Source organism: Lepidochelys kempii, chromosome 4 (assembly GCF_965140285.1).
Source record: "Lepidochelys kempii isolate rLepKem1 chromosome 4, rLepKem1.hap1, whole genome shotgun sequence".
NCBI lineage: Eukaryota > Metazoa > Chordata > Testudines > Cheloniidae > Lepidochelys > Lepidochelys kempii.
In genome coordinates, this window is record NC_136383.1 from 38,897,456 (window position 1) to 38,923,910 (window position 26,455).

At 40.1% G+C, this 26,455-nt stretch overlaps 1 protein-coding gene across 2 annotated transcripts in view; it reads right to left on the reverse strand.

Moving 5' to 3' along the window:
- Positions 1–1,300: 1,300 nt before the first annotated feature.
- The window catches only part of PRDM5 (PR/SET domain 5), a 138,219-nt gene continuing 113,064 nt past the window's right edge, over positions 1,301–26,455 (reverse strand). For both annotated transcript variants that reach the window (XM_078852476.1, XM_078852475.1), the window contains 2 exons: positions 16,987–17,091; positions 1,301–6,647 (listed from right to left, as the gene is read on the reverse strand). In XM_078852476.1, coding sequence (XP_078708602.1) covers positions 6,483–6,647; positions 16,987–17,091 — 270 coding nt within the window. In that variant the 3' untranslated portion in view covers positions 1,301–6,482. The remainder of the gene's footprint in view (positions 6,648–16,986; positions 17,092–26,455) is intronic.

A 26,455-nucleotide genomic window follows, 5' to 3' on the forward strand; every position in this document is an offset into this window, starting at 1 on the left:
GTCTGAAAGAAATGTTACATTAATCTTTGGTTTTCAGTGTTATGATCTGAGCATTGGAATAGGTGTCTCAAGCTTTATTTTAAAAAAACATCCTAAACAAGGAGAAACATTCTGATCAACTGAAAAGGCAAATGGTTATTCCCTGAGAAGACAAAAAGAGGAAAAGGAACTTGTATCCAAGGCTTTATATTTGTTTCTTATGTTAATGTGGTGTATTAAAGAAGGAAAAGTTCACCATTTATTGCTGCTCTCTGCTACTGCATGGCATCGTATTCAAAGAGGGCTCTTGTGTTTGCACACAGTCAGAGGGCAGGTTTCAGCCCTTCATTGCTGAAGTTCAATAATCCAGTGTGGGTTCAAATATTGTTTTACAGCTCTGGCTTCTGTAATTTGAGATTCAGTGTTCTACTGTGCCTAGTCTACATTGAGATGATATTCCTAAATGGACCTTCAGCTGTCAGTTGTAGCCATACCTGGGAGTTCTAGTTTAAAAGACTTTATAAATACTGACTGACTTTATTGCAACATTCCACTGGTATTTGGTGGTTTGCTCTGGCTCACAAACATTATTCTGTCAAGAGCCAGTCCAGTGTGCTGGACTATATAGTCATTGCTAAGCCATGTAATCAGGTGAAATGTGGTGGTGGCAGCATATTTTAGATTCAGGCATAGGTATGCTGTATTTGTCAAGAAATTGCGCTCGACTCTGAAGAAATCCTCCTCACAATGAGGTATGCGTTCTCGTGACTGTTTTTCAGAATGTTACCTGTTAAGTGGACTGTAAACTACATCAGACAGCAGGAAAATGTTTGGGGAAAAATATAAGCTTCTCCAAGTGTGCCATATAAAAGAGGAGGCGTTTTCTGCAAGATGGGTTTCTTAGCAAGAGTTCATCAGTTTACATTGGGATGGACTTTGCAGTGGAGAACAAAGAGAAAAAATGGAAGGCTAAGATATGAAGAAAGTTACATACTACAGGAAACATTGCAAATATCTAATTTTTTCCCCTCACATATGATTATTTGTCTCCTGTCACTGATGTTTTGGTTTGGAAGAGTTGGCTGTGTCTGACTCAAGACACATGAATCATATCAACAAATTAATATTTTTGTTTTGCTCATTGAACTATCAAAGAGCCTCCCCACACCCCCAAAAAAGCATGTGCACACGGCGGGGGGTGGCTGGAGGGGGAGCAGGGAACAATAGACGTAAAATGGCATATTTCACTCTCCTGTTACTTAAAATTGGTTGAAGGGAATTTTCTTTAGATTAAAAAAAACCCAAACCATATCTGGTATCAGACAATCAATGGAAAGTTCATTTTATTCTGAAAGAACCGTTTTTTTAAGAAGTTATGGCCAACTAGAAACAGGGTTTATAATTGTGCTCTATACTGAGTTTATATCGAGTATACAGTTCAGTATTGTGAACACTGTAATATAGGTCACATTACCCCCCAAACCAGTGAAATACAACTGCTTCTTGGACAGAACATAGCAGCTCTTCTAATAGAATTACCTGCAGCTTCAAAGACAGGCATTGGTTCTGTACTGACTCAGCACCTGCTCTGCAAACATTTTTGCCCATGAGTAAATGCATAGATTCATAGACTCTAAGGCCAGAAGAGACCCTTGAGATCATCTAGTCCATTGGTCCCAAACTTTAACAACCTGTGAACCTCTTTCACTAAAATGTCAAGTCTTGAGAACCCCCCTCCTAAAAATGAATATTTCCAGGGATTTTCTCCTTTACCCGAGTATAAATTATAAAAGCAGTGATCTTGGAAATATACAATTTGTTTTTATGACATGCTTATTACACACTAATTATTATTTATCATTACAGTATTTTTATTACATGAAAATGGCAACACTCTTCCAAGATTTCACTTTCGTAGCTTGTATCACTTTGAATAAGCCTGTTATAAGACAAGGCTCCTATGTTTCATCAAGGAATATCAGAAGTGAAACAGCATGAAGGTATTTAAGAAGCCAACTCAAAGAGTTCCTCCTACACAAGCATTCAGGTCTCAAACAGTCCAGGCAAACGACGCACGTTACAACAAAGCTTAAAGTTGTTCTTCATAATAATTTTTAAAACGATACTAGCTGTCTATTTAATTTTAAAAACAGCAAAAAATATCCACCTCCCTTTCCATTTCTTATAAGGAGTCTTGAAGTTTAAATCTCCTCAGTGTGATAGATATGCTTGCTTTGATCTGCTTAGCTCTTGGAAGTCCAGGGGCTCCTGGCTGCTGGCCCAGTCCTGTCGGGGTCCCTAGGGACAGCTCTGTCCACCATTAGGGAATTTTTCCCCAAGAACCCCCTGTAACATTTTACGAACCCCAGTTTGGGAACCACTGATCTAGTCTGACCTCCTGTATAACACAGGCCACAGAACTTCACCAAAATAATTCCTTTAGAACCCATTTACAAATACATTTTGAGACCTATCAGCTAGACAGTTTTTAATCCATTTAATGTGTGCCAAGTTAACTTTGTGTCATTCTAGTTTGTTTAATCAAATTATTGTGTAGTACCAAGTCAAATGCCTTAGAGAAGTCTGTTACATTGAAACTATTACTTTTATCAACCAAACTTCTAATCTCATTTAAAAAAAAAAGGAACAGCTTAATTTGACAGAATCTATTTTCCATAAACCCATATTGATTGGCATTAATTATATTACCGTCCTTTAATTTTTTATTAATCAAGTCCCCATATTAACTACTCCATTAATTTAGCTGGGATCGATGTCAAACTGACAGGCCTAAAATAACCTGAGTCACTGCATTTACTCTTTTTAAATATTGGCACAACATGGGCTTTCTTCTTCTGGAACTCCCCCCGTGTTCCAAGACTTTTTGAAAGTCAAGTTCTTTGAAAACTCTTGGATGTATATTAGCCACAGCTCCTGATTTGAAAATGTCTAACTTTTAATAGTTGCTGTTGTAACTCAGGATGATGTTAAGTTGGAATTGAGAGGGTGTTATCATCATATGATATGACTATCATCTGTTTTTTCCCCAAACACACAAGAGATATATTTATTGTACATTTCTACCATTTCTGCATTATTATTGACAATTCTTCCATTTTCATCTAGTAATGGACCAATACCATTGTTAGGATTCTTTTTGTTCTTAATATACTCAAACTCCTGAAGTTCCAGATGGGCATGATTACAAGATTCAGCTCTGAGGTAGGTTACAGCCTGCTGAAACTTCAGCATCACTTTCTGCACCTCCTGCTTATGTTTTCCCTGGAGGTGTCTCTTCCAAATATTGACCATTACCATCCCGGCTAATGAAAGAACTTGTCAAACACACAGCTGCAACTATCAGTTACAGTACATACACGTATAATTGAACTTTTGCTGCTATTTATTCAGTAGTGCTTTGACACGAAATAAAATTACTAAAAATTAATTTTTTCCCGTTCATGCATTATCTGTGAGCAGATAATCACATTTGAGAAAAATCACTATTCAAAATTGTTCACCAAATTATTGGTAGAAATTATTAATAAACTGAAAAGTGTTCCATGGAGTTTTGAAAAGGAACACATTTTCATCTGAAAATGAAATAAAAAAATCAATTTTAAAAAAATATCTTTTCGGGTTTTTTTCCTCCCTCCCCCTCTTTTCCTCCTATTCATATTTTGTCACTAAAAAGTGAGAAAACAAAAGAGGAGGAGAAAGGTAGCGGGGGAAAGAAACCAAATCCCACCCAAATTGTTTTTTATTTTATTTTATTTTTGCCAATAAGAGGAATTACAACAACTACCACCACCACCAAAATAGAACACAGGGTTATGTTTCTGTTCACTTATTGGCTGAATGTAACTCTTGGTATCAGATTTCTTATACTAATAACAGCAACAAGTTAATTTTAAATCATCTGTTTCTGCAAATATCCTTGCCAGTAAACTCCTTCACGAGAACTTTCCTGATAGAGTAAACATAAATCCAACTTAGTCTTTTGCAGTATTTGTCTCACACACCTGTGATATATATAATTAAAACAGACAAAATTGGTAAGTCTTCAGAGTTTCATCAGATTCTCAGACACCAAACTATGCATAAAGAAATCTACATTTTGAAGTTTCACAAAGGTAGTTGAGATTCCAAAACGAACAAAACATTCCCAATTATTCTCCTCTTCCCAAATGTACAGATGTCCTACTTAATAAAATAAGATTCAATAAGTATTTCAAAAATCAAACTGAATGCAATAAAATGAACCAACCATTGTTGAATAATGAATTAAAAAAAATGAAACACATGTTTTGCACCTAAAATAGGACATTGAGACAAACTGTTATAAAATATAGGAAAATAAGTTGTATTTTAATTAAAAGGAAATATCATAGGTTATAATGTATCAAATATAAAATGACAACATATGCATGTGATAAATTCTTCTCAGTTACACTATTGTCAAATCTGATTAATTCAATGGTGCTACACTGGATTTACATTAGTGTAACTGAGAGTGGCCCATTATAATTACATGTTATATGTGTGGCATCATATCCATTGGCTTATTACTATTGTGTCTACTCTATTTTTATAAACAAGTTTTTGAATGACAGATTTTAGTGTCATCCAGATAGAGCAGAGGGTCCCTTTGACCTGGTTGGTCACATGGTGCCTAAACAAAAGGCCACTGGAATATATGGAAAAACCCATTGATTTCAGTGTGTGCTGAGTCTGGCCCAAAGTTACGGTGCTTCCTCCTTATTTCCAGCTCATTAATTGCATTAAAAGACAAGTAAGTACATTAAAAATCTTTCTTATAAAATGTCACCATGTAAACAATTGCCACAGTTGCCCCACAGTACTACAGAACTTTAATGGGGAGGGAGGTGCTCCAAAAAATAGTCTTGTAATAAAATATGGTGAAGACTATGGAAATGTGGGCAACCCCCTGAAATAGTCTTTTCTTCAGAATACACTTATTAGTGATATGCTTTCTTTTGAGTTCCAATAGGAACCCATGTTGTGTTCTGTTCACATTTGTGAAAATTAATAATGTTACTGATAACTACATATTTTCTCTTCAGTTTTGAGAATTGACTGTAGGCTATCCCATGGAATAGGATCCAAAATAAAAGATTATGAATAGAGAAAGAAAAGATGATGCTTCTGGCCCCCTCATTTCCTTCCAGAATGGAAACAGTGGTTGAAATTCACCGTCCCCAGTGAAGTCAAATAGGAGTTTTACCATTGACTTCAGTGGGGCCAGGATTTCACCTTCTATTTCCTCTTGCTCATCCATCCAGTGTCTGTCTGGTCACTTGCAGTCCAGGAGAAAGTTTACAACATTTCCCATCAGCAACTGAGAAGCTTTTAGCAGGAGCAAGGTGTATAGTTACAAATTATTTTTAACAGTATTGGTCCATGTAAACTAAAATGAATGTGAACACACAGGCAGAGCCCTAATGTTTAACTGTGAAGACTACTGAGGAATTGTATAGGACCTCAAATGCAATCTACTGCTAGAGTTATGATTTTCACAGTCTCATTAGGTAAAAATGAGCTCTTTGTTATACAGTAGCATACATGGATAACATATGAGAATTCTTTTTAAGAACTGTGGAATACAAATCTTATTCTAACATCTGGGAGAATTTGAATGTTACCCAGTTGCATGCAATATTTTTTCCCTGGTGCTCATTAACAGTTTTATGAAAACCAAAGCCATTTAAGGGGGATAATCAGGGCAGCTGATTTCCACAGGATAAAACCTCAGGGAACAGCATTTCCCCCAGTAAATTGAATACACATTTTTTGCCTTAACCAGACAATTGTATCTGCAGAAGCCAGGTTTTTTTCCCTCCTGGCCCTGCCAGTTACAACTGTGGGCATTAATATGTTTTTTAAACCTAATCGTTCACAGCCGTTGCTCTTGACTTGTCTCACACAATGGCAACTAGAAGTTACACCTTTCTTGCTGATGAAGTGCGTGAGAGTCAAGACTCCTGCAGTTTCTGTACCATACATTAAATTGATCTTGAGATGCCACAAAATTATCTAATGATTAAAGGCACTAAAAGTATGAAGAAACTATGTTCTAATAAAGCGTGGTGTTAATATCTGAATAAAATTTGCTTGGATCACTGGTCAGTCAGGATGAAAGTGAATTTATCCAACTGCCTTTCCTGTGCTCCAGAAGCTTTAGATACACTGATCTACGTCCAAAATTTCAGGATAACACCACCAAGATCTAAGGTATCAAGGCTGCAAATAAAATGGTTTAACTTATAAGAGAAAGAAAAGTTCTCTTATCTTCAAACAGTGTTTTACTTGATTAAAAAAACTCTAGTAACATAAACACAAAGCAAAATGGAAAAAAGATTGTGAACACATTACAGTTATTTTTCCTGACTCTGCTCAGTCATCAGGTGAGAAGTCTGGAGTTTGTACATGTACAGATGGAACACTCTTGAACACTAGACACACTTTTCTTGCATAAGCCATGGTTAGCTGTCAGTTTCTCCATGGACATTTTCCATGTGCACTTTGAGGTAGTCATTTCTTGTAAACTTCTTGTGGCAAAGCTGGCATTCAGCCATTGGACGATTGGGGTTGTGAGTCAGCTTGTGTCGGATCAACATTTTCTTCAGGCTGAAGGATAAATCACAAACCTAAAGTAGGAAAAACAAGACAAAAATCAATAAATTTTCAAAAAACCTGAAAGTTTTATTTTAAATCAATGCTAGGAACTCATGTATCATTGTATTATGTATTTGCAAAACTGAAAACATGAGCTAAGATTTTGAAAGATGAACTCCTAACTTCCTTTAAGTTATATTGCTCGGTTTCTTGTATCTTTGTTTTCTTAGGTTAACAGTTGGCAACATGGGCATTTAAAAAAAAACAAAACACCACACTGCTGGAAGCACTGAGGAACTTGTTACTTTGTTCATATGCATAGTCGTATTGAAGTCAATGGCTTCCAAGTTCTTCAAAAGAATTGCACTGAAGCTGGCAGGACTGCTCATGTGGGTGAAGTACTCACATGTGCACATATTTGCAAAATTAGGCCTTAAATTTATGTCTTGCATATTGTGAATTCATAGACCAAGCCCAATCTAATAACTGAACAAAAAAGTTAGTTGACAAATTTAGCTTTTCTGCACATTGACTGTCAGACTGCAATTTCTTCCAAATTATTTATTTGCCTTCACTCAATGAATTTTAAACTCTTTGTATAGCTCGTGCAATGTATTCACTTGTCATCTGAAATAAGAACTGTTAGTCAGTCATGATTGGTCATATGAGTCACATGATACTATTTCCATTCCTTCCCCTCAACCCTGCACAGCTTCTACAGAGTGGCTCTGCACCCATTCCATAGTTTGGAAGAAGTGCAGAGGATTTCTCCTTCCTGCCTCCCTGTATATCTGCTAATCTTCTTCCCCGGATATTTGGCTTGGGCACTGGGAGCTGGATTTGAACCTAAAAATATACTAATAGGGAATAATCCACTAAGTAGCCTATTGCTCATTCAATGTTCCCTTAACTTAGGTTCTGATTCTGTAACCCTGTCTCATATTGAGCAGTAGTATACAAGTAAGTGCATTCATGTCTCCGCAACTAGTCAAGAAAAAATACTCCTAAATGTAAGTTCCAGGATCTTTCCCGTAGCCAGCAAAAGAGAAAAACTCACTGTATGCCCTGACAGTGTTTGCTTGCCCAGAATTAAACTATAATGACTGATTAAATGCTTTTCATAGCACTTTGGAACCAAATTAGAATTACTGTAGGCATATCAAGAGGCAAGGTGGATGAAGAGCACTGAATTTTCAAATGTATGTACTTTAAAGAAGGACTTTCACTGTTGGGAAACCTGAAACAAAAGAACATTTGTACAGAAAGCACATTGTTTTGTCAGCAATTTCTGTATTCTTCGTGCTACTGCTGTGAATGTCTGTCAGAAGAAGATTGTTCTCCCTCATGAAATAACTTTGTATGCATGAACGTGGAGTAGAATCACAATGCTGTGCTTATATTAGTGAAGAGGAACAGTAACATGCAGAACAAAATGAAGGTGGCCACAAACAGAAAGCTCCCCATATATTTCTGTTAAAGGGACACTGTCAGTTTAAAACACACACACTGGGGGTCTGATCTTTACTGATGCATTTGGGCATGATTATCATAGAAATATTAAAAAAATTATAATAGGAATAATAAATTCTCTATTGTATATTTTTAAGAGTAATGTCTATAGAATCATATCTATACTTATTAAACTTCAGAGGACTGTTACATAAGGATGAAGTGAAAGGAGGAAAATAGAATTTAATAGGGGGAGTGAAAGAACAAAGGGAATGATGGTAGCTATTTAAAGAATGGGAATAGAGAAAAGGAAAGTTAACTGGCAATAAAATAGACAAAGACTGAGGAAATAGTGTCAGACAGAGGAGAAAAGGAATGAATTAATACAAAGCAGAGAAACAGAGACATGGTAAGTTTTTATTTTAATTTCATAGAAAGTTGTTGCAAAAACATTGTGCTAAAATACATATAGAGATAATCCAGGCCTTGATCTCAGAATAATGGTGGCCTAGAGTACACTTGCTATGCCATGGTACAAAAATGTCTTTCATAGACAAGGTCTTAAAGTAAGCTCCCAATATGATTATTTATATTGTAGTAGCAGGGGGTGTGGGGGGAAGAGGACATCAGGGCATCAGTCATTATGCACTCCAAGTAGATGTTGAACAGTGTGGGTGAAAGAAGGTGCAAAACCACTTTCCTATTATGCCACTGACGAGAACTGCACTGCTGGCCTTGGCATACAGTTGTTTAATGGTAAGAATAAGCTTACGACAAACACTGTACTACTTCACGGTTGCCCAGAGAGCTTCGTGCCATACTGTGTCAAATAACTTCTTGAAGGCAACAGAGATCTGGTAGATGTCCTGCTGGTGTTGTAGTACTTCTCACATAGAACACGAAGGTTGAAAATCTGTTCTGGGATACTTCTTCCAGCATGAAAGCCAGCCTGTTCTTCAGCAATGATATTCTCCACTTGTGGCTTCAATCTGTTCAATATGACTTTCAACATCACTTTGCTGGGATGGCTAATTAAGCTTATGGTCTGGTAATTTTGACACAATTGCAGGTTGCCTTTCTTTGGCAGAGTGATGATTAGTGACTGTGTCCATGGGGATCTTGTTGTATATCTTGCTGAGTACATCTATTACTATTTCTCCTCCGAAATTCATCAGTTTGGCTGGGATGTTGTCAATACCTGTAGCCTTTCCATTCTTGATTGATTTCAGAGCTGTCTCCACCTCTTCACATAGTATTGGAAAGTCATCCTCCTCTGTTGAATCTGGACTGTCTAAGACACTAGTATCTCCATTTTTCTGGTGGCTGCATAATGACTGATGCCCTAAAAGATCACATATGCACAGTCAGCATTGGGGGGGGGGGGGCGAACAATCTCAAATCTTCGGTTCGCTGATCACATTGATGGCCTGGCAGGCGGCAAAGATGACCTTGCAAACCTTGTGAAACAATTGGATGAAACCTCCTCAAAATTTGGCATGGAAATCAATGCAGAGAAAACCAAGCTGATGACAAACAAACGTGATGGGATCAGCTCTTGTGTCAGTGGACAAGAGCTGGAGACAGTGAAACCACTCATGTATTTGCGGGCAATCATCACTGATGAAGAATCCAAGGCAGAAATTCGGGCAAGAACTGTGCAAACAGCAGCAACACTGGCAAAGCAAAAGCCAAGGAATAAAAACATCTCCCTCGAATCCAAACTGAAACCGCTGCATGCATTGGTCATCTCCATTTTTCTGTATGCATGCAAGACATGGACCCTTACAGCAGAACTTGAATGGAAAATACAGGTAGTAGAGATGAGATGCTTCCATAAAATCCTGGGCATCTGCTACTTCAACCACGTCACTAATGAAGAGATCCGCAACATCATCACCCAATGTGCTGGGTCATATGAAGACCTCCTGACGACCCTGAAGAAGCGCAAGTTGAAGTGGTACAGCCGTGTAACAAGATCATCTGGCCTATCTAAGATCATCCTCCAAGAGACAGTACAGGGGAAGAGAAGAAGAGATCGATTGAAAACATAAAAGAGTGGACAGGAATGGATTTCGTGGACACTCAAGCACTGACACACAATTGTCAGGGGTGGAGACAATTGGTTTATTGCTCATCAGTGATGGTGCCCCAATGACCAACGCAGTTATGGGAGTGATGATGATGAGCCGGGGGGTGAGGTGGGGTGTTCCACCATGCTAGGCTTTATGCCACCAGTTTGTATCTAAGCTGAATTGTTAAATTCTGTTGACACCATTTTAAGGGGTATCGATTTTGCATACCCATTTTCAGAAATTATTCTTCTGTAAGTAGGATAGCTGAATAGTTGTTTTGAAAGATTGCAGGTATTTTTTCACCTACTGACTTTCATCTTGGTACACTGGTATTTGTGTATGGATTTCTTAGGTGGTAACTTTTTCTTTTTAAGCAAGTATGTCCTTGTGATGATTGAAGAGTTAAACTTGGTGCACTCTTGTAACAACAGCTGCAGTCCAGGGATCACAGACATCCACCTTTCCCGCAGGAAAGGAGTGTCTTATAAGTATGGGACCTTGGTAGTAGCAGTGGAATTCACCAGCAAGAGAGGTGGAGTTTTAAAGCTGTAGTTGTGCTAACTAGGGCTGGTGCTGCATTTCAAATCGTGCGACTCCCTTTGAACTCAATAAAACTAAATCTGAGCAGTCCAGGACGTTTATCTACATAGGTTATTCTGACCTGGAATGCAATTGCTTTATGCCAATTACGGAAAAGTCATAGGACAGTCAGAGAAAAGGGCAATAGTCAAAGGCAATATTTTGTATCCAAAATAACTTCCTTTTTCCAAACAAACAGAACATATGCTGTTGCAATGGGGCAGCGTTAAACACATGAGATGACGTAACAGTGCTGACTTCTGAATAGCAAATGTGGTGATCAAGCAATTATCCTTTTACCCCAGGCAACAGGAGAACCTTATGACCTTCTGAATATAAAAGTTACTTATAGAGGCCATTGCTCTGGTCTTATGTTGGTGCAGTGGCTTTTGCTGATCTCTTGCTCTCTCCTACACTCCCATACAACCCAGGAAGTAATCTTGTAGCTCTTAAGGCTTGAATAAAGTTTGTCCAGCTGTGACCATCATGTTCTGCTGAAACGCATGCACATACACAAATCTAAAAATGTCAAATGTAATGGCTATTTTTGTAATAATCATGACAGCCATGAAACCTACATTGTATATGCCCACACAGGCATTACATACATACATATATTTGTATGCACACACAGCCTATATACTGTACAATAACCAATGTGAATACCTCCATGAATAGAATGCAGTATGTCAAGTTCACCTTTGAGTAAGTAATTTCTAATGAATCCCCATTATACAGTGATGACAGCTTAACAATGGCAGATTGTCTGCCATAAGAGAAGGATAAACTGCTTACAGACACAGGTTATCCAATGTTAATTCCTCCTGAAATTCAATAATGGCAACATCGCAAAATTCCATACAAAAATAAGAGTGCATTACCAAGATTAAACCTTAGAATGAGGCCACAAAATGTAGCAGTGTTAAGAACAAGATTAACCAGTCAGAAATATTGCTTGAAACTGCGAATGTAATTCACCCAAAATGAAATGCATCATTTCCTGATTATTACTATGTTTACAGATTGTAAAAATCACATTATGACAACAAAGCTTTCTGACTGGTTGAAAAGCAGTTCTGGAGTAGAAAAGCACCATGGAATGCTGAAGGAAAAGGTTTCTGAACTCGGCTGATAAAGCTGACAATTTAATTGCCTAATCCAGCAAAGCACAAAAGCACATGCTTAAGTAATAACACCTAGCTCTTTTCATCAGTAGATCTCAAAGTGCTTTACAAAGGAAGCCATTTATATTACCACAGATAGAGAAAGTGAGGCACAGAGGGGGCAAGATCATTCAGATGCTCAGTAGCAGAGCTAGGAATTGAATCCACGTCTCCCGAGTCCCAGACCACTGTTTATTCCACTAGGCAACACTGCCTCCCATGTAATGCTGAATCAAGGCCTAGAACTCCAGAATAATTCCTCTATATTTTTACATTAAAAAGTTTATTACGGTTGTATTAAGGACACATTATTTCATTTTCAGTGGTCATACAATGACAGGATCTAGCATTACGTGTTCCAGGCTTTGCTTCAAGCCCTTAAACCGTTCTAATTACCACCTTTTTGGAAAGGAACAGAGACCAGACGTTATAACAATCATTACTTGAATACATGATCCTTCTTGTGATGCTTTCTGTGTAACTGTAAAATTGTTTTAAAGAGTTTGCTTATCTCAATTTTGTAATTAACCTGTAACATTGTATTGATTTACAAAGTCCTACTATATGCTCACTTGAATCTTGAATCTCATTACAATGATCAATGTTTTTAGTGTGGAGGATGGTGACATCTGATCACAAAGGTATGTTTAGGGTCACCTGAAAGAAGAGTGTGAAGAGATTGTATCATACTGGAAATAAACCAGGATAGGCAATGCATGCCCTTCTTGCTCCTAGAGAAGCATCTGTTACCTATAAAAGCAACTACAGTTCATTTGTCTTTTTGATAAAACCATGCATATTTTCAGAGGACAGATATCATTTAAAACAATCTCAATTCCAGTTTAGTCCACTTTTTTAGTAGATGACATGCTAAGATTTTCACTGTAGTATGTGGGAAGCTGATTTCCATGAATATTAATGAGATCTGTGCAGGATTCAACTTTGAACCGTTACCCTTATGAAGGTGAAGTCATTAAAACAAAAACTTTGACAATATTTTAGATTAAAGACTAAGCAGATTTCAAAATAAATGTAATACACTAATCAAAAGTAGTGCACGGATTACTTTGACTTACTAAAGCTCAATACCATAACATCCATCACATTTGCTCCTAGGGAAAAAAAAAGAAAGAAAGAGGGGAAGCTGCTGTTTTTATTTCTGGTTCCAGAAGGCAAAGAATATTTATACCCAAGGAGCATTTTCAAAGGTAAAGGTGCATCAATTATTTCTGTTAGGGACAAATGAAGCCTTTTCATGAGGCCAATAAAAATGCTTTACTTCAAGAGATGAAACCTGATCTTGTTTAACCCTTTGGCACTAGAGGCATTTCCTGGTGCTAAATGCTAAAGTCATTAGTATTAACAATGGCAAAGCTTGACACCTAGAATAAAGAGGTTTCAGAGTAGCAGCCATGTTAGTCTGTATCCGTAAAAAGAAAAGGAGGACGTGTGGCACCTTAGAGACGAACAAATTTATTTGAGCATAAGTTGCATTCCATGAAGTGAGCTGTAACTCACAAAAGCTTATGCTCAAATAAATTGGTTAGTCTCTAAGGTGCCACAAGTCCTCCTTTTCTTTTTGTAGGATAAAGAGTTTATTTAAAAGGCACTGAATAGTCATTATGACTGCTCTTGATACCAGGTAAGAAAAATCAGTCATTCATTACAAGACTTTTTTTCTCTCAATATGATCACAGAACTGTCACTGAAAGAAACTAAATTTGTCGTACCTTAAAAGGATTTTTACTGGCCCAATCACTGCAACTATTGTAGCTCTATTGGACTAACCTCCTAAGTAAGGATTTGCCAGAACTGGCCCTATATAACATCTCAGTCCATCCCTGCATACACAAAATCACAGTATAAAAAGGACTTAATGAGCATGTTACTCTATCCCGGATGCTTTAATGCCTCTAAAACATACATCAAAAATAGGAGTCCAGAGACTAGCAAGAAGTATGATTAGTGACATGGAGAGTCTTCATGAGGACAGACTGGAAAAAAAAAAGAGACCATTTAGCTCACAAATAAAGCGGAATAAGAGGGGACATAATAGATGTATACAAAATAATGAATGATGTAGAGTAAAATCATGCTCTCCTATTAACCCTTTCCTATAACAAAAGGACGACAAGGGGACATAATTAAAAGTGAATGGTAAGACATTTAAAACTGATCAAAGAATTTAAAACAAAAAACAAAAAACCCACAATGCATAATTAACCTGTGGAACTCATTGACTCAAGATGTCTTTGAGGTCAAGAGCTTAATAGGATTTTTTTTTTAAACCAGCTAATGAGAATATCTACTATTACCTTAGATAGGACTAAAAAAATCACAAATAATATAAATTTGCATGCTTCAGTGTATAAACCAACCCGTAACTGATGGGAGTCAGGAAGAAACTTCTGTGGGCAGATTATCCACTTTTGAGCTTTTTACGCCTTCCTTTAATGACTCTGGTACTAGACCACGTGTGAGACAAAACATTGGACTAGATTAACCAATGCTAGTGTTTGGTTTCTATGTTTGTAACATCTTCAGCTGGGACTCCAATTGGAAGGAAAACTCTCTATCCTCTCTAATTCAGCACGACAGAATTTTTCCATTTTGCTTCTATCACCACATAATACTCCAAAAAGGTTCCGCAAATAGATATTTTTAAAGGTGTGTGCAGGCCAAGTATATAATTACGGATGATGACATTAGCCTCAGCCATTATAGGAAAATTACAGACATTGCAAGTTGGCTGAAAAGATTGAGAGGAAGTAAAGCAATCTGAAAGCTGTAGAAAGCATCAACAGTGACTCTAAATTTAAGGAAGTCCTGTATAAACTGGAGTAGGATTGCTCAAACAGAATGTTGTATGAGCCAGTAAGAGGGATTAAATATCTGTAGATGTGTGTACTACTTGAGATGTTGCTGTTAATGCAAACTGTGGTGGCCCAGAAAATATTTTTGTACTCAACATGGACTCACTTCTGTTTCTGTATATTTAATAAGATCATACTACGGTTTCAAAATTGGTTAGTGAACACCATGGCTCTTATAATTTTCCCCACAATTCTATAAGGATTTTGTCTTACAGAATAACAGTATCATCCAGACCAAAATACACAGTCTCTGAGCACACAAACCGCAGCAAGTCCCACATGCTGTCTCTGTGCTGGGCCAGTACATACAAGGGGCAAGACCTGACCAAATCAGGGCTAAAAATGGGGGGAATCACCACATCAGGGAGCTGAGGAGTGGCTATGGGTTAAAGCTCATGTAAATGAGCTCTTTATTTCCTGGGTACCACAAATTCTCTCTCCACATAGGGTCTGTACATCCCCATGGGAGTTATCCTCACTTTAACCCTGAAATAACCCCTATGCATTGCCCAGTCACGGAGTTTAGGGTGAGAAACTCCCAACACTCAAAGCACAACTTTTATTTAAAGCCCTGTGATCATTGGGGGGGGGTGCTCTCTTACCCTGACCACTACTGCAGAAGGGGACCAGGAGTTGGAAGTGCTCCTGTTCCTGACTGCTAGCCAGAGATGGTGAAGCCCTCAAACATTTATTACTACTGTTGGAGGGCTTCTTCCCTTTCTCCAACTCACTCATTGCTTGGGACATGAAGGAGATCTTCAGCTTGATGGGGCCTAACTCATCTATTTTGGAGTTGTCAACCAGAGCGTGAGGCTCTGTCCCAAGCACCCATCAGTGTCCAAGTTTATGGAGAGTTAATTTCAGGCATGGTGGTGGAAATCCTTTTAATCAAGAATCAAAGTGTATTTATTTACTGATGAAAGGAAATCAGAAGTACTTTGTAAAGGCCAGATCATTCTAATCAGCAAACAGATCCTTGTGACTGAGGGCTTGTTGACACAATGCTTTAGTCCACTCCAGAAGGGTGTAAATTCTAGTCTGCACTAGCATGTCGCACACTAACTGGCCCATGTGGACCATGCTGGTGTGCACTCAAAGTTCCCTAGCGTGCATTACAGTAGTAGTGTTTGAAATGGGACTATGTTAACATGCGCTAGAGAACTTTGAGTGCACACTAGTAGGCTCCACACAGGCCAGTTAACACACAACACTCTAGTATTCACTGGAATTTACACTCCTCTGGTGTGGACTAACGCACCATGTAGGGAAGCTCTTTGGTGAGCTATCGCACAGCTCCCATATCTAGTTCTGAGTCATCTGAAATTTGCTCACAAACTATTTGTTGAGCACTTTAGAATAAGGAATACATTTATAAAAGTCATGATCTGTTTGTGAATTATTCACAAAAGGATAAAAACCACAGAATTAATGTTGCGTGCTTTTTTAAAACCACTGAGTAACGAACTTTATTAAATCCAGGCATTTAGTACTTCAGCATAAAACCCTTCCAAAGAATATTCCAACCATTTAGATGACTATCAATTTTCAAAAGTTGAGCAATACAGCACTCTCTCTGCAAACTCCACACACAGGGACTCTACACCATTTATAAGATGGGATGTTACAGATCGCAAAGAGCATGCTAGTGATATATGATAAAAATATATAACTGCACTCCAGCCATTACCGAAGATGCATAACTTTTAGAGATCATTTAACAAGGTGACCACACGCCAAAGTAAAATCAGTTTCAATTCAGATTTTGATCAGGAGAAACTGGAAATTCTGAATTTGCACTCCAGTTATTCAGCAACCATTATATGGAAAATATATATTATAGACATTCAGATTCCACTGTAATATAGTAAATGATATTCCCATCCAGGCTAATCTCCAGCTATTAACTTGTCAAGACCTTATAAATGAACAAAAGGTATGCCTCAAATGATAATGAATTTGCACTGCACAACATCCAAATTGCATTAAGAATGGTGCAAACAACTTTTTAGGGATAGAAGCCATAAAATAAGTGTGTGCAATGATGAACAAAGAGGCTACATAAAATTAATTCAGTGATATCTCATTAGTTAAGCAATCAAAGACCATAAAACAGCGTAAGTTTATGCTGTTACACATAACTGTAAAGTGAAAATACATATAGGCCAATACTCTCATGGAAGATAAAGTCTGACTCCTGGGTTGAATTCAAGAAGAAAAAGGGAAAGCTCAACTCACATCGCACTGGAACGGTTTCTCTCCAGTATGGGTCCTCATGTGCTCATCCAGGCCTCGCTTCTGACTGAAAGCCTTGTTGCACTCAGAGCACTGGTATGGCTTTTCCTGTAAGCAATGACAACAGTGAGTGAAAGTGAGTTAACACAGAGCGCAAGTCATTAAGTGAGTGGAATTCCATGCTGGATGGTGCAAGTTTTATATTCTCTCTAAGGGATTGCAGTCAGTGAAAACAACAGAAAATGAGTTTCAAATGATTAAGTGAAAGCTGGGAAAGCTGTGGCCTGACAGTTTCCACTTCAACACCCATTATGAATTAATTATCTGTTTCAGTCTTTCAAACACAGCAGTTTTGGGGGTCTGTTTTTCATAATGTGAAAGGTACAAAAACAAAATCCCAATGTCCTTTCCTTTCCCCTCTATGAAAGGCTAAAGCATAAAGATAAGTGAGTTATCTATTAGAATCTCAGGATTTCCATCCACATTTTTCTGGGGAGTAGGTAGTGGAAAAAAAAGCATCTTAAAAAGTTGGTGACAGAAGGCTAATCACTTATTCATCACAAGCTCTCCCAAAAAAGTACAGAATCATCAAGTCATCTGTATTTTCACTGGAACTATTGGTTAGTGGCTACTATAGCCCATGATTATTTGTAACGGTTGCAATAATCTAACTGGAATAAATCATTTAAAGGACATATATCAAGAACTGCTTATATAGTTAGAAAGCCCTTTACAACCTTCCCAAACTTAACTTAATCGAAGGCCTTATATGGGAAGACATAAGTCCTTCATTTACAGTAGTCCAAAAGCATAACAGAAAAAACAAGTGAATGAATGAATGAATAAAAATGGCATTGCATTTACAGTCAATGCTCATTTTTAATGCTTTAAATACACAAAGGGCCTTTCAAAGTCAAATTACTACTAGTCATTCACTTTCATGCGAGGTTTCTGTTTGGCCCAAAATTTCATATTGTTTCAATTTCAAAATCTGTGGATTTGAGAAAACAAAACTATCAGATTTTGTGTTCTGAATTAAAACAATAAAGAAAGTAAATGATAAAATATCAGTAAGTAGGAAGTGAATACAAATTCTATGTAACCCAGTAATACGAAGTCATTGTTGTGACTTCATAGCTGAAGTTGTGCAATACACAAAGTGTCATTTAAGGAGTAGGAAAAGTCACTTAAACACTACTCAAGCGTTCAGTCTCTGACAAACTCAGAGTTCCTAGGCCTCATTCATCACGCTGTTACTGTAGTTGTACAGTTCCACAGAAATCAGTGGCAGAAAGCTATTGTAATGGAGTCGAGAATCAGGCCTTCTATATTAAGAGATTTGGGGTGACATTTTTGTCCCATTGAAACCAATGGGAGTTTTGCTATTGAGTTCTATAGGAGTAGGATTTCACCCTATTTGGTTTAGTGAGTTATTTCTGGAAAGTTACCAAGGTATTTTATGAGACTTTTGGTTTATCTTTTGTTTGTACTTAAACAACTATGTTACGATGACGCATCTACACAACAACTGAGTCGGGATCTGATTTTGACACAAGCATCCAGGGTGACTGCTCTGCCTACAGTCCCTGTGTAGCTGCTGTTTAGGGTTAAAAGTGATATATTGTGCTGGCCCACATCATCAAGCATGGAATTTGTCCTTAAAGAGCATTGAAGAAACATGTTAAAGATCTGTCACTTTAAATGTTTAAATAGCCTAGTGAGAGAAGGTAGAGTTGTTCTGACATAAGCCTGTTCTGCAATGCTTTTTTTTTTTGTCCCGTGAGACTCATCCATGGTTAAAATGCATTGTGGTGGAAGAACAACAAGAATTTAGTTTCAATTTGAAAACTATGCAACAAATCTTTGCATCTTTTTAAAAACAACTCCAAAAATCATAGTGTAGTATTGGTATTTAATGAAAAAATAGAGCTTATTGAAGTATAGCCAAAGGATACACTTTTTTCCTGAAATAAAATGGCAAATTCCCCACATTTTTTCAATCCTTTATCATGCAGTTTTGCACGGTCTCTGGAGCTTACAGTCTTTGTATATGTGGGCACAAACACACACATCTGTTCTCCCCTCTAAAAAAAACAATACCTAGACCTAAATAGACATCTTCCCTCACATAAGTACATAGAGATAAATGTATATTTATATAGCACATGGCATTTATTTAGGAACTTACACTGAATTTTAAAACTAAGTACAACTATTTAAAAAATAAATGGAGTCCAGGAGAATAAATCAGCCTGCTTAGCAGTCTGTAGTGTGCCCAGAGGGAGTTTGAAACTACTAATGCTGTAAGTAACATAACTGCCTGTACAGTTCATAGAGATTTAGATAATGTTTCTGTCCAAATATTTTTCAGAGTGGAGAATGTAATTCCTGTTACTGGCAGCTAAGGAGGAGAAAGTGTTGCAGTTTGGTTTAACAAATCATACAGCATTAGTTCATTTTGGGAGATACACTCAGATCCAGGGAAGTAAGGAGAAGAATCAGTCCTCCAAACTTAGGTGATGGAGTCACAGAAGTACTGAAGCCCCTCCAACTGTTGAATCCCTACCTCTAGTATGCAGGGAATAGATGGCTTATTTGTATAGTGTATTCCCGTCAGGTGCTGTGCAGTCTGGCCCCAACCAGCAAAGCACCAGAGCACATGCTTAACTTCAAGCATGTAACAAGTTTTGCCCTTACTGAGAAATATTTCTCCAGGATTTTAATTTTCAGTGCACATAAACTGAGAGAGAAAACAAATCACAATGTGGTATACAGCACAAATCCTGCTAGTAGCTCAGTCTGTGCAACCAGTGACTAGATAAGTGCGCTGTGAAGGATAGTGCTTTCACACATAGTTTATATGCTTTGTGGCTTTTTTAAATCATTATCTTACTTTTGTGGCTTGCATGATTTTCAACATACAAGAAAACATACCCATTTCCTCACAAACAATGAGCTTTAAAAAAAAAAAAAAAAAAAAAGCGTGTCCAGTCCTGAAGTTCTTACGTCAATGGGAATTTTGCCGGACTGAGTAGCGACTTCACAGACTAGGTCCTGTAATTTTCGGGGAAGCTTATGGATAAACCATATGAAAAGCAGGTTTCCATAACACGCCCTTAATTGGTTTTGTATTGTGGTTAATGGAAACCACATTTTCTGTAAACTCTCTGAAAATGAATTCTGTGCTCCATGTAGGTTATTCCACAGAAACTCAAAATAAAACACAGTAAACAGTCTATATATCTCTGTGGCCTATAAATACCCAATGGCAATCACTGATGTGCCAAAACATTCTTAAATTCTTAAATAGTGTAAATTCCTTAAATAGTGTAAATTCTACCTGCTTTACTTGTTGCCTCTCTGTCAGGGCAGGGAACCTACCTAGTTCCCAGTCAGTGGAGTGTTGATGCTATCACAGCTTGTCCTGCCCATTTTACAGGTGCTCAAGGGCAATAGGAGTGGCTGGGCAGTTTGGGGAAGAAAAGGGCAAGAATTTCGCTGGAAGTTAGGACTCCACACACAGGGGACATAGCAATGGGCTGAACTCACAACCATAAGGAGCTTTCAGTTTACTCTTTTTATATTATATTAATTTACTTAGGCTCCTATTCATATTACCCCTTGAGAAGTCCTGGCTGACTGCAGAGGGGCTACCTTGCACTCTTTTATACATATAAATTTCAATTCACATACGTAGTACAGGAAACATACTAAAGATATCACAGTTCTAATCTTCTTTCTTAGATCAGTTTTAAATCAGTATAAATCCACATCAGGAGACTTACTCCTGCTTTACACAAACCCCTGTACCTCTCTCTCTCCCCTCAGTTCCCTATCTTCCACACACACCCCTTTTATAGAGACATCAGTGGGGTTGCATGTGTAAATCAGAATAGAATTGTAGCCTTTAATTTCTCTGCAAAGGAGAAAACCATTTCGTAATTGTTGTTCTTCAAGATGGGTGCTCATATCCATTCCATTCTAGGTTTGCACACGCCCACGTGCACAGTTGTTGGAGACTCTTGCCTTAGCAGTATCCGTAGGGTCAGCCGTGGTGCCCTCTTGATTGTATATCAGATGGTGCCGGCCATATGCCCTCTCAGTTGTTTCTTGCCAGCAACTCTGACAGAGGGGCAGGAAGGCAGGTAATGGGATGGAGACAAGCAACACATCTCAAAGAACAACAGTTATGAAAGGTAGGTAACCGGTTTTTTCTTTTTTGAGTACTTGCTCATGTCAATTCCATTCTAGGTGACTCTCAAATATTATCCCTGGAAGTGGACTCGGAGTTCACAGATGTACAGCTTGTAATACTGCTCTACCGAAGCCAGCGTCGTCTCGGGCTTACTGGGTAAGCACATAGTTAGACGTGAACATATGAATGGACGACTACGTGGTGGCCCTGCAGATATCCAGAACGAGCGCATGGGACAGGACACCTGCCAATGAGCATGGTGTGACCATGCATGGCGAGACGAAAAGGCTCTGCTGAGGCAATCTGCCAATACGTTCCTGGTGCTGGGGAAGTGCGCTGCCACAACATGAATGGCATGCTGCACACAGAAGTCCCAGAGACAGAGGGATTCCTGCCAGAGGGCTGATGACCTGGCACTGCCTTACTTGTTGATATAAAACATTGTGGCGGTGTTGTCGGTCAGGATTTAAGCCACTTTGCCTTGTAAGTGGGACTGAAAAGCCTGACAGACCAGGTGAGCCTCCCTGAGCTTCCTGACATTTATGTGGAGGGAGCGGTCAACCCCTGACCAGCAGCCTTGTGTACTGAGCTCGCTCAGGGAGGCTCCCAAGCCCAGGTCCAAGGTGTCGGAAACCAGAGAGTTAGCGACGAGGACGCAAAGGGAACTCCCTGCAACACTGATACGCCAGTGATGATGGGGTATAGTCCAGCAACTTGACTACCAGGTTGTGCCTTTTGGGGATGTAGACAGATGCCAACCATGTCTGCAGTGGTTGGAAGTGGAGCTGGGCATGACGGATCACGTAAGTACAGGCAGCCATGTGTCCTAGAAACCTTAGGCTAGTGTGGATGGTGGTGAGTGGATGACCACTTACACAGGAGATTACATCTAACATGGCTTGGAAACGGGCCTCCAGAAGGAAGGCCCTAGCCTGTGTGGAGTTCAGGACCGCCATGATAAATTCTATTTGTTGCACTGGTATGAGGGTGATTTGTTTTCGTTCAGTAACAGGCCTAGGTCCTGGCAGGTAGATCAAGACTGCTCTGCACTCGATTCCACAATCTGCAGTTGATGAGCCAATCATCGAGATAAGGATAGACCTGGACCCCTGACGCCTCAGGTAAGCAGCTATTTTGTAAATACCTGCAGGGCTGAGGGGAGGCCAAAGGGAAGTGCCGTGAACTGGAAATGGCGCTGGCTCACCATAAAACCGAGTAATCGTCTGTGTCACTGGATGATAGAGATATGGAAATAAGTGTCTTTCAAGTCGACAGCGGTGTACCAGTATCTGGATCCAGGGAGGGGATGATGGAGGCCAGTGAAACCATGCAAAACTCCAATTTCTTGAGGTACCTGTTGAGTCCTTGCAGGTCCAGAATGGATCTCGGGTCCCATTTTGCTTTTGGAATCAGGAAATAGTGGGAGTAGAAACCTTTCCCACTCATTTCCTGAGGGACCTCCTCCACCACCCTCAGCTGTAGGAGGTTGTCTACCTCCTGAATGAAGAGTTGCTCGTGAGAAGGGTCCCTGAAGAGGGATGGGGAAGAGGAGGGATAGGAGGGGGTGTGGCCCAGCGACAGTCTCTAACTCCCAGCAGTCCGAGGTAACTCACAACCAGGCTGAATGGTAGGGATAGAGACAGCTGAGGAAAATATGGGGCAGATTCAGGCAGTTGACTGGGGCATCACTCTCAAGTGCACCTTCAAAATGCCCGCTTCTGGCCCCCGTGGTGTTTCACTGGAACAGGCTGCGCAGCGGTGACTAAAACTAGTGTCCCTTCTCCTTGTAGATCCCTGCCAAAGCCTTGGCGGCAGGGGCAGCTGGAATTGTTTCCTTGCTGACTGAGGCGTATTTAACCCCAGGGAACGGAGGGTGGCCCGAGTGTCCTTCAGACTGTACAGACTTGCGTCCGTTTGTTCTGCAAAGGGCTCAGCTCCATCAAACAGGAGATCTTGTATTGAGGACTGCATCTCCTGGGATAGGCCTGAGGTCTGAAGCCAGGAACTGCACCTCATGACCACTGCTGAGGCAACCACACTGGCCGTTGAATCGGCTGCACCCCAGGCCATCTGGAGAGAGTATTGAGCCGCTGCAGTACACTCCTCAACAAGGGCCCCAAACTCTTGGGCCACCTCCTGTGTCATGGAGGGAGTCCTTAAACTTATGGAGGGAGTCCCAAAGGTTAAAATTATATCGCCCCAAAAGAGTCTGGTGGTTTGCAACTCAGAACTGGAGACTGGCCATGGAATAAATTCTCTTCCTGAAAAGGTACAGTCTCTTGGCCTCCTTATTTTTGGGATGGAACTAGAATGCCATTGGCTTGTTCTTCTCATTGGCTACCAACAACCAATGACCCTGGGGGCGGGTCAGTGTATAAAATATTCGAACCCCTTGGCGGGGATGAAATACTTTTTAATCAGCCTTCTTGGAAGTGGGAGGAATTGAGGATGGGGTTTGCCAGAGGGTTTTGGCAATCTTTAGGACCCCCTCATGCACCAGAAACACGACCTTTGTGTGGGTAGATGTGGAGAGCACATTGACCGAAGTGTCTGAATGCTCCGCCATCTCTTCTGCTTCTAGGCTGAAGTTAGTGGCCACCCTTTGAAGCAGGGCTTGGTGCTCCTTAAAGTCATCTGTTGGGCTAGAACAGGAGGGCCCCGCCACAACCTCATCTGGAGACGAGGACAACAACTGAACCATCGGAGGAGGGCCAGAGCATCATCTCCCCCAGGGGAAGGGGGTCTCGGAGTGGGCACCTGTCCCTACACCTCAGCGTTGGCTAGCACTTCGCGCACCAAGTCCGACATAACCAGCACCGCTGAGGTGGATGCAACCTCAGGAGCCCAGTCTGACCAGGGTGTGGCCGTCGATGCCTGAGTTTGGCGGCTAACTGTCGCCATGGGTGACCTGTGCCTCAAATAGTCAGACCAATGCCGGGAGTAGGGGGAGCTGCACTGTGTTGGGGAGCGTCCCCATGGTCTAGGTGATGGTGATTGTTGGCGCGGACAGGGTCGGCGCGAAGATGACCGGTACCAACTATACAGTGACCAACGGTTCCCTCTGGGTGAGGCCCAGCTTGAGGGTAGAGACCGGGAGCACGGTGCTGGTGATCTGTGGTGGTGAACTGGTGACCTAGGCTGATGCGGAGACCAGGGGCACAACGATAAAGGGCTCTGCCTTGGCTCCAGAGACCAGCGCCATTCACTCGCCTTCTGGGAGGCTTTCATGGCTGGCTTGACCTTGTAGGGAGCCTTTGCTGGGTCCATCGCTGCATGCAGTGCCAGCTGCAGTGGGAGAGTCATTCACTTTCTGGGAACTGGGAACGCATTGACTTCACCATCAGTGGGTTCCCCTACTGCTCCCTGGTGTCGGTGGCAGATCCCTTAGGGGGGTTGGAGGTCCCCTTGGGGATGTGCCACCTTGCAGCGTCGGCGTTGATGGGTGTTCCGAACAGGGTCCTTTACCCAATGCCCCTTGGTCCTTCTTGCTTGGTGCCAGATCTCGCTTCTTTGGCTTCTTCTTGGGCACTGGTGAACGGGTCTGCACTGGGCAAAGCCCAGTGCCAGGGGTGCACTACACACCGAGGCCAAAGTGCTGGGTGTTGCATCTTGCCAGGCCAGCTCTGAGGCGGAGTCAAGAGCGGCCTCCATGTGGAGGGCCCTCAAACAAACGTCGCGTTCTTTCTGTGTCCTGGGATGAAAGTTCTTACGGATGCGCTACTTTTCTTTAATGTGGGATTCCCCTAGGCACTTCAGATAGTTGCCGTGCGGGTCATTAACAGTCAGAGCAGGGCTTAAAACCCTGTGCTTGGGGCATGCCCTAACTGACTAACTACAGTACTTCACAGCTACTTACTAACTAATCTACAATAAACAAAACTATTTACAGTTGGAACACGAAGTCGAAAAGGAAAGAACGGCTGACCTCTTGCATGGCAAAGGAGAGAGGTGCTCAGACCAACCACCACAGGCAGTCAGAAGGAACTGAGGGGGCATAGAACCGGTGGCACCTCATATACCGACCCATTAGTGTGGCACTCTAGGGGGTGCCACAGCCAACCCTACAGATATCACTAAGGCAAAAGTCTCCAACAACAGTGCATGTGGCACGCGCACACCTAGAATGGAATCAACATGAGCAAGCAGTCAAAGAAAAGCTTTTGTCTTGGAGGAAGACCTCACAGTATAAAGAACTGCTTTTTCAAAACAAAACCAATCACACTATGGAAAAAAAAAAACTAATCAAGTTTCTATTCCAAGAAACATATTTGGAGAAGAGAACATTTATAATGTGGAAAAAGAAGATGGCGCTTGATGCAACCTCCCCTCTAGAAAATCTGCAGGGGAAAAAAAATATATTAAAAACTAGTAAAAAGTTGGAAAGAAAATAAGTGTCATTGGAAAGAACAATGGAGACACTGAAGAAATTAAAAGATGGAAAGATTTAGAACATAAAGCAAAGGAAAACATAGCTAACTATTAACAAACAGAAGGTCGCTGGGAAGATGACAAATCTGACTTCACTTGAGTCTAGGATTGCTAGCGTTATAAATCCAGATTGTCTGAATGCAGCATGAGTCCAAGCTACAACAACCATGGCAGCAAAGTTATGTATTTTTTGTACTGATTAGATAAATTAGAGATGAGACAATCACAATGTAATTAACATCAAAGTGATTTAGTATTACATGTTTCAAGTATATTGGGCATAAATAGAAACATCTGTGCTAAAAGAAACAGGATTTAAAACTTTCCTCTTACAAAACATAAAGAGGCCAATGGGAGCCCAAGTGGGGGCTCAGCCTTGTTTGCAAAAATCAGGTCGATGTCTAGCTATGAGATTTAGCAGTCTAACTTTAGGCTCCTGTTTTTGAAAATCTTGGCCTTATCAAAGTAAACACTTAGAGACATTTAGTTTTTAAACTGATAGATTTGATAGACAGATGCCTCAAGATTACTGGTCTCAAAATTGCAAATCTTCTTTGTCTTTGAATTAAGGAATCATGGGTCATGACCCTGACTTCTAAGCAACTGCATTAATGTCTTTTATTAGATTACAGCTCAGAGCTGTGCACGAATACTTAAAACTACCTCCCTTATGTCATATTTATCAAATAGATGTATGTGTCCAGTCTCTTACAACCATGATGGATGAAAATACACAAAATTAGAAATACTTGCTTGTATGGGTGCTTATGTCTTTCTTACAGAAAATACATACCGTATACAAATTAACATATATGGTTGCTTGTTCTTCCATTTTGATGGTAAAACTAC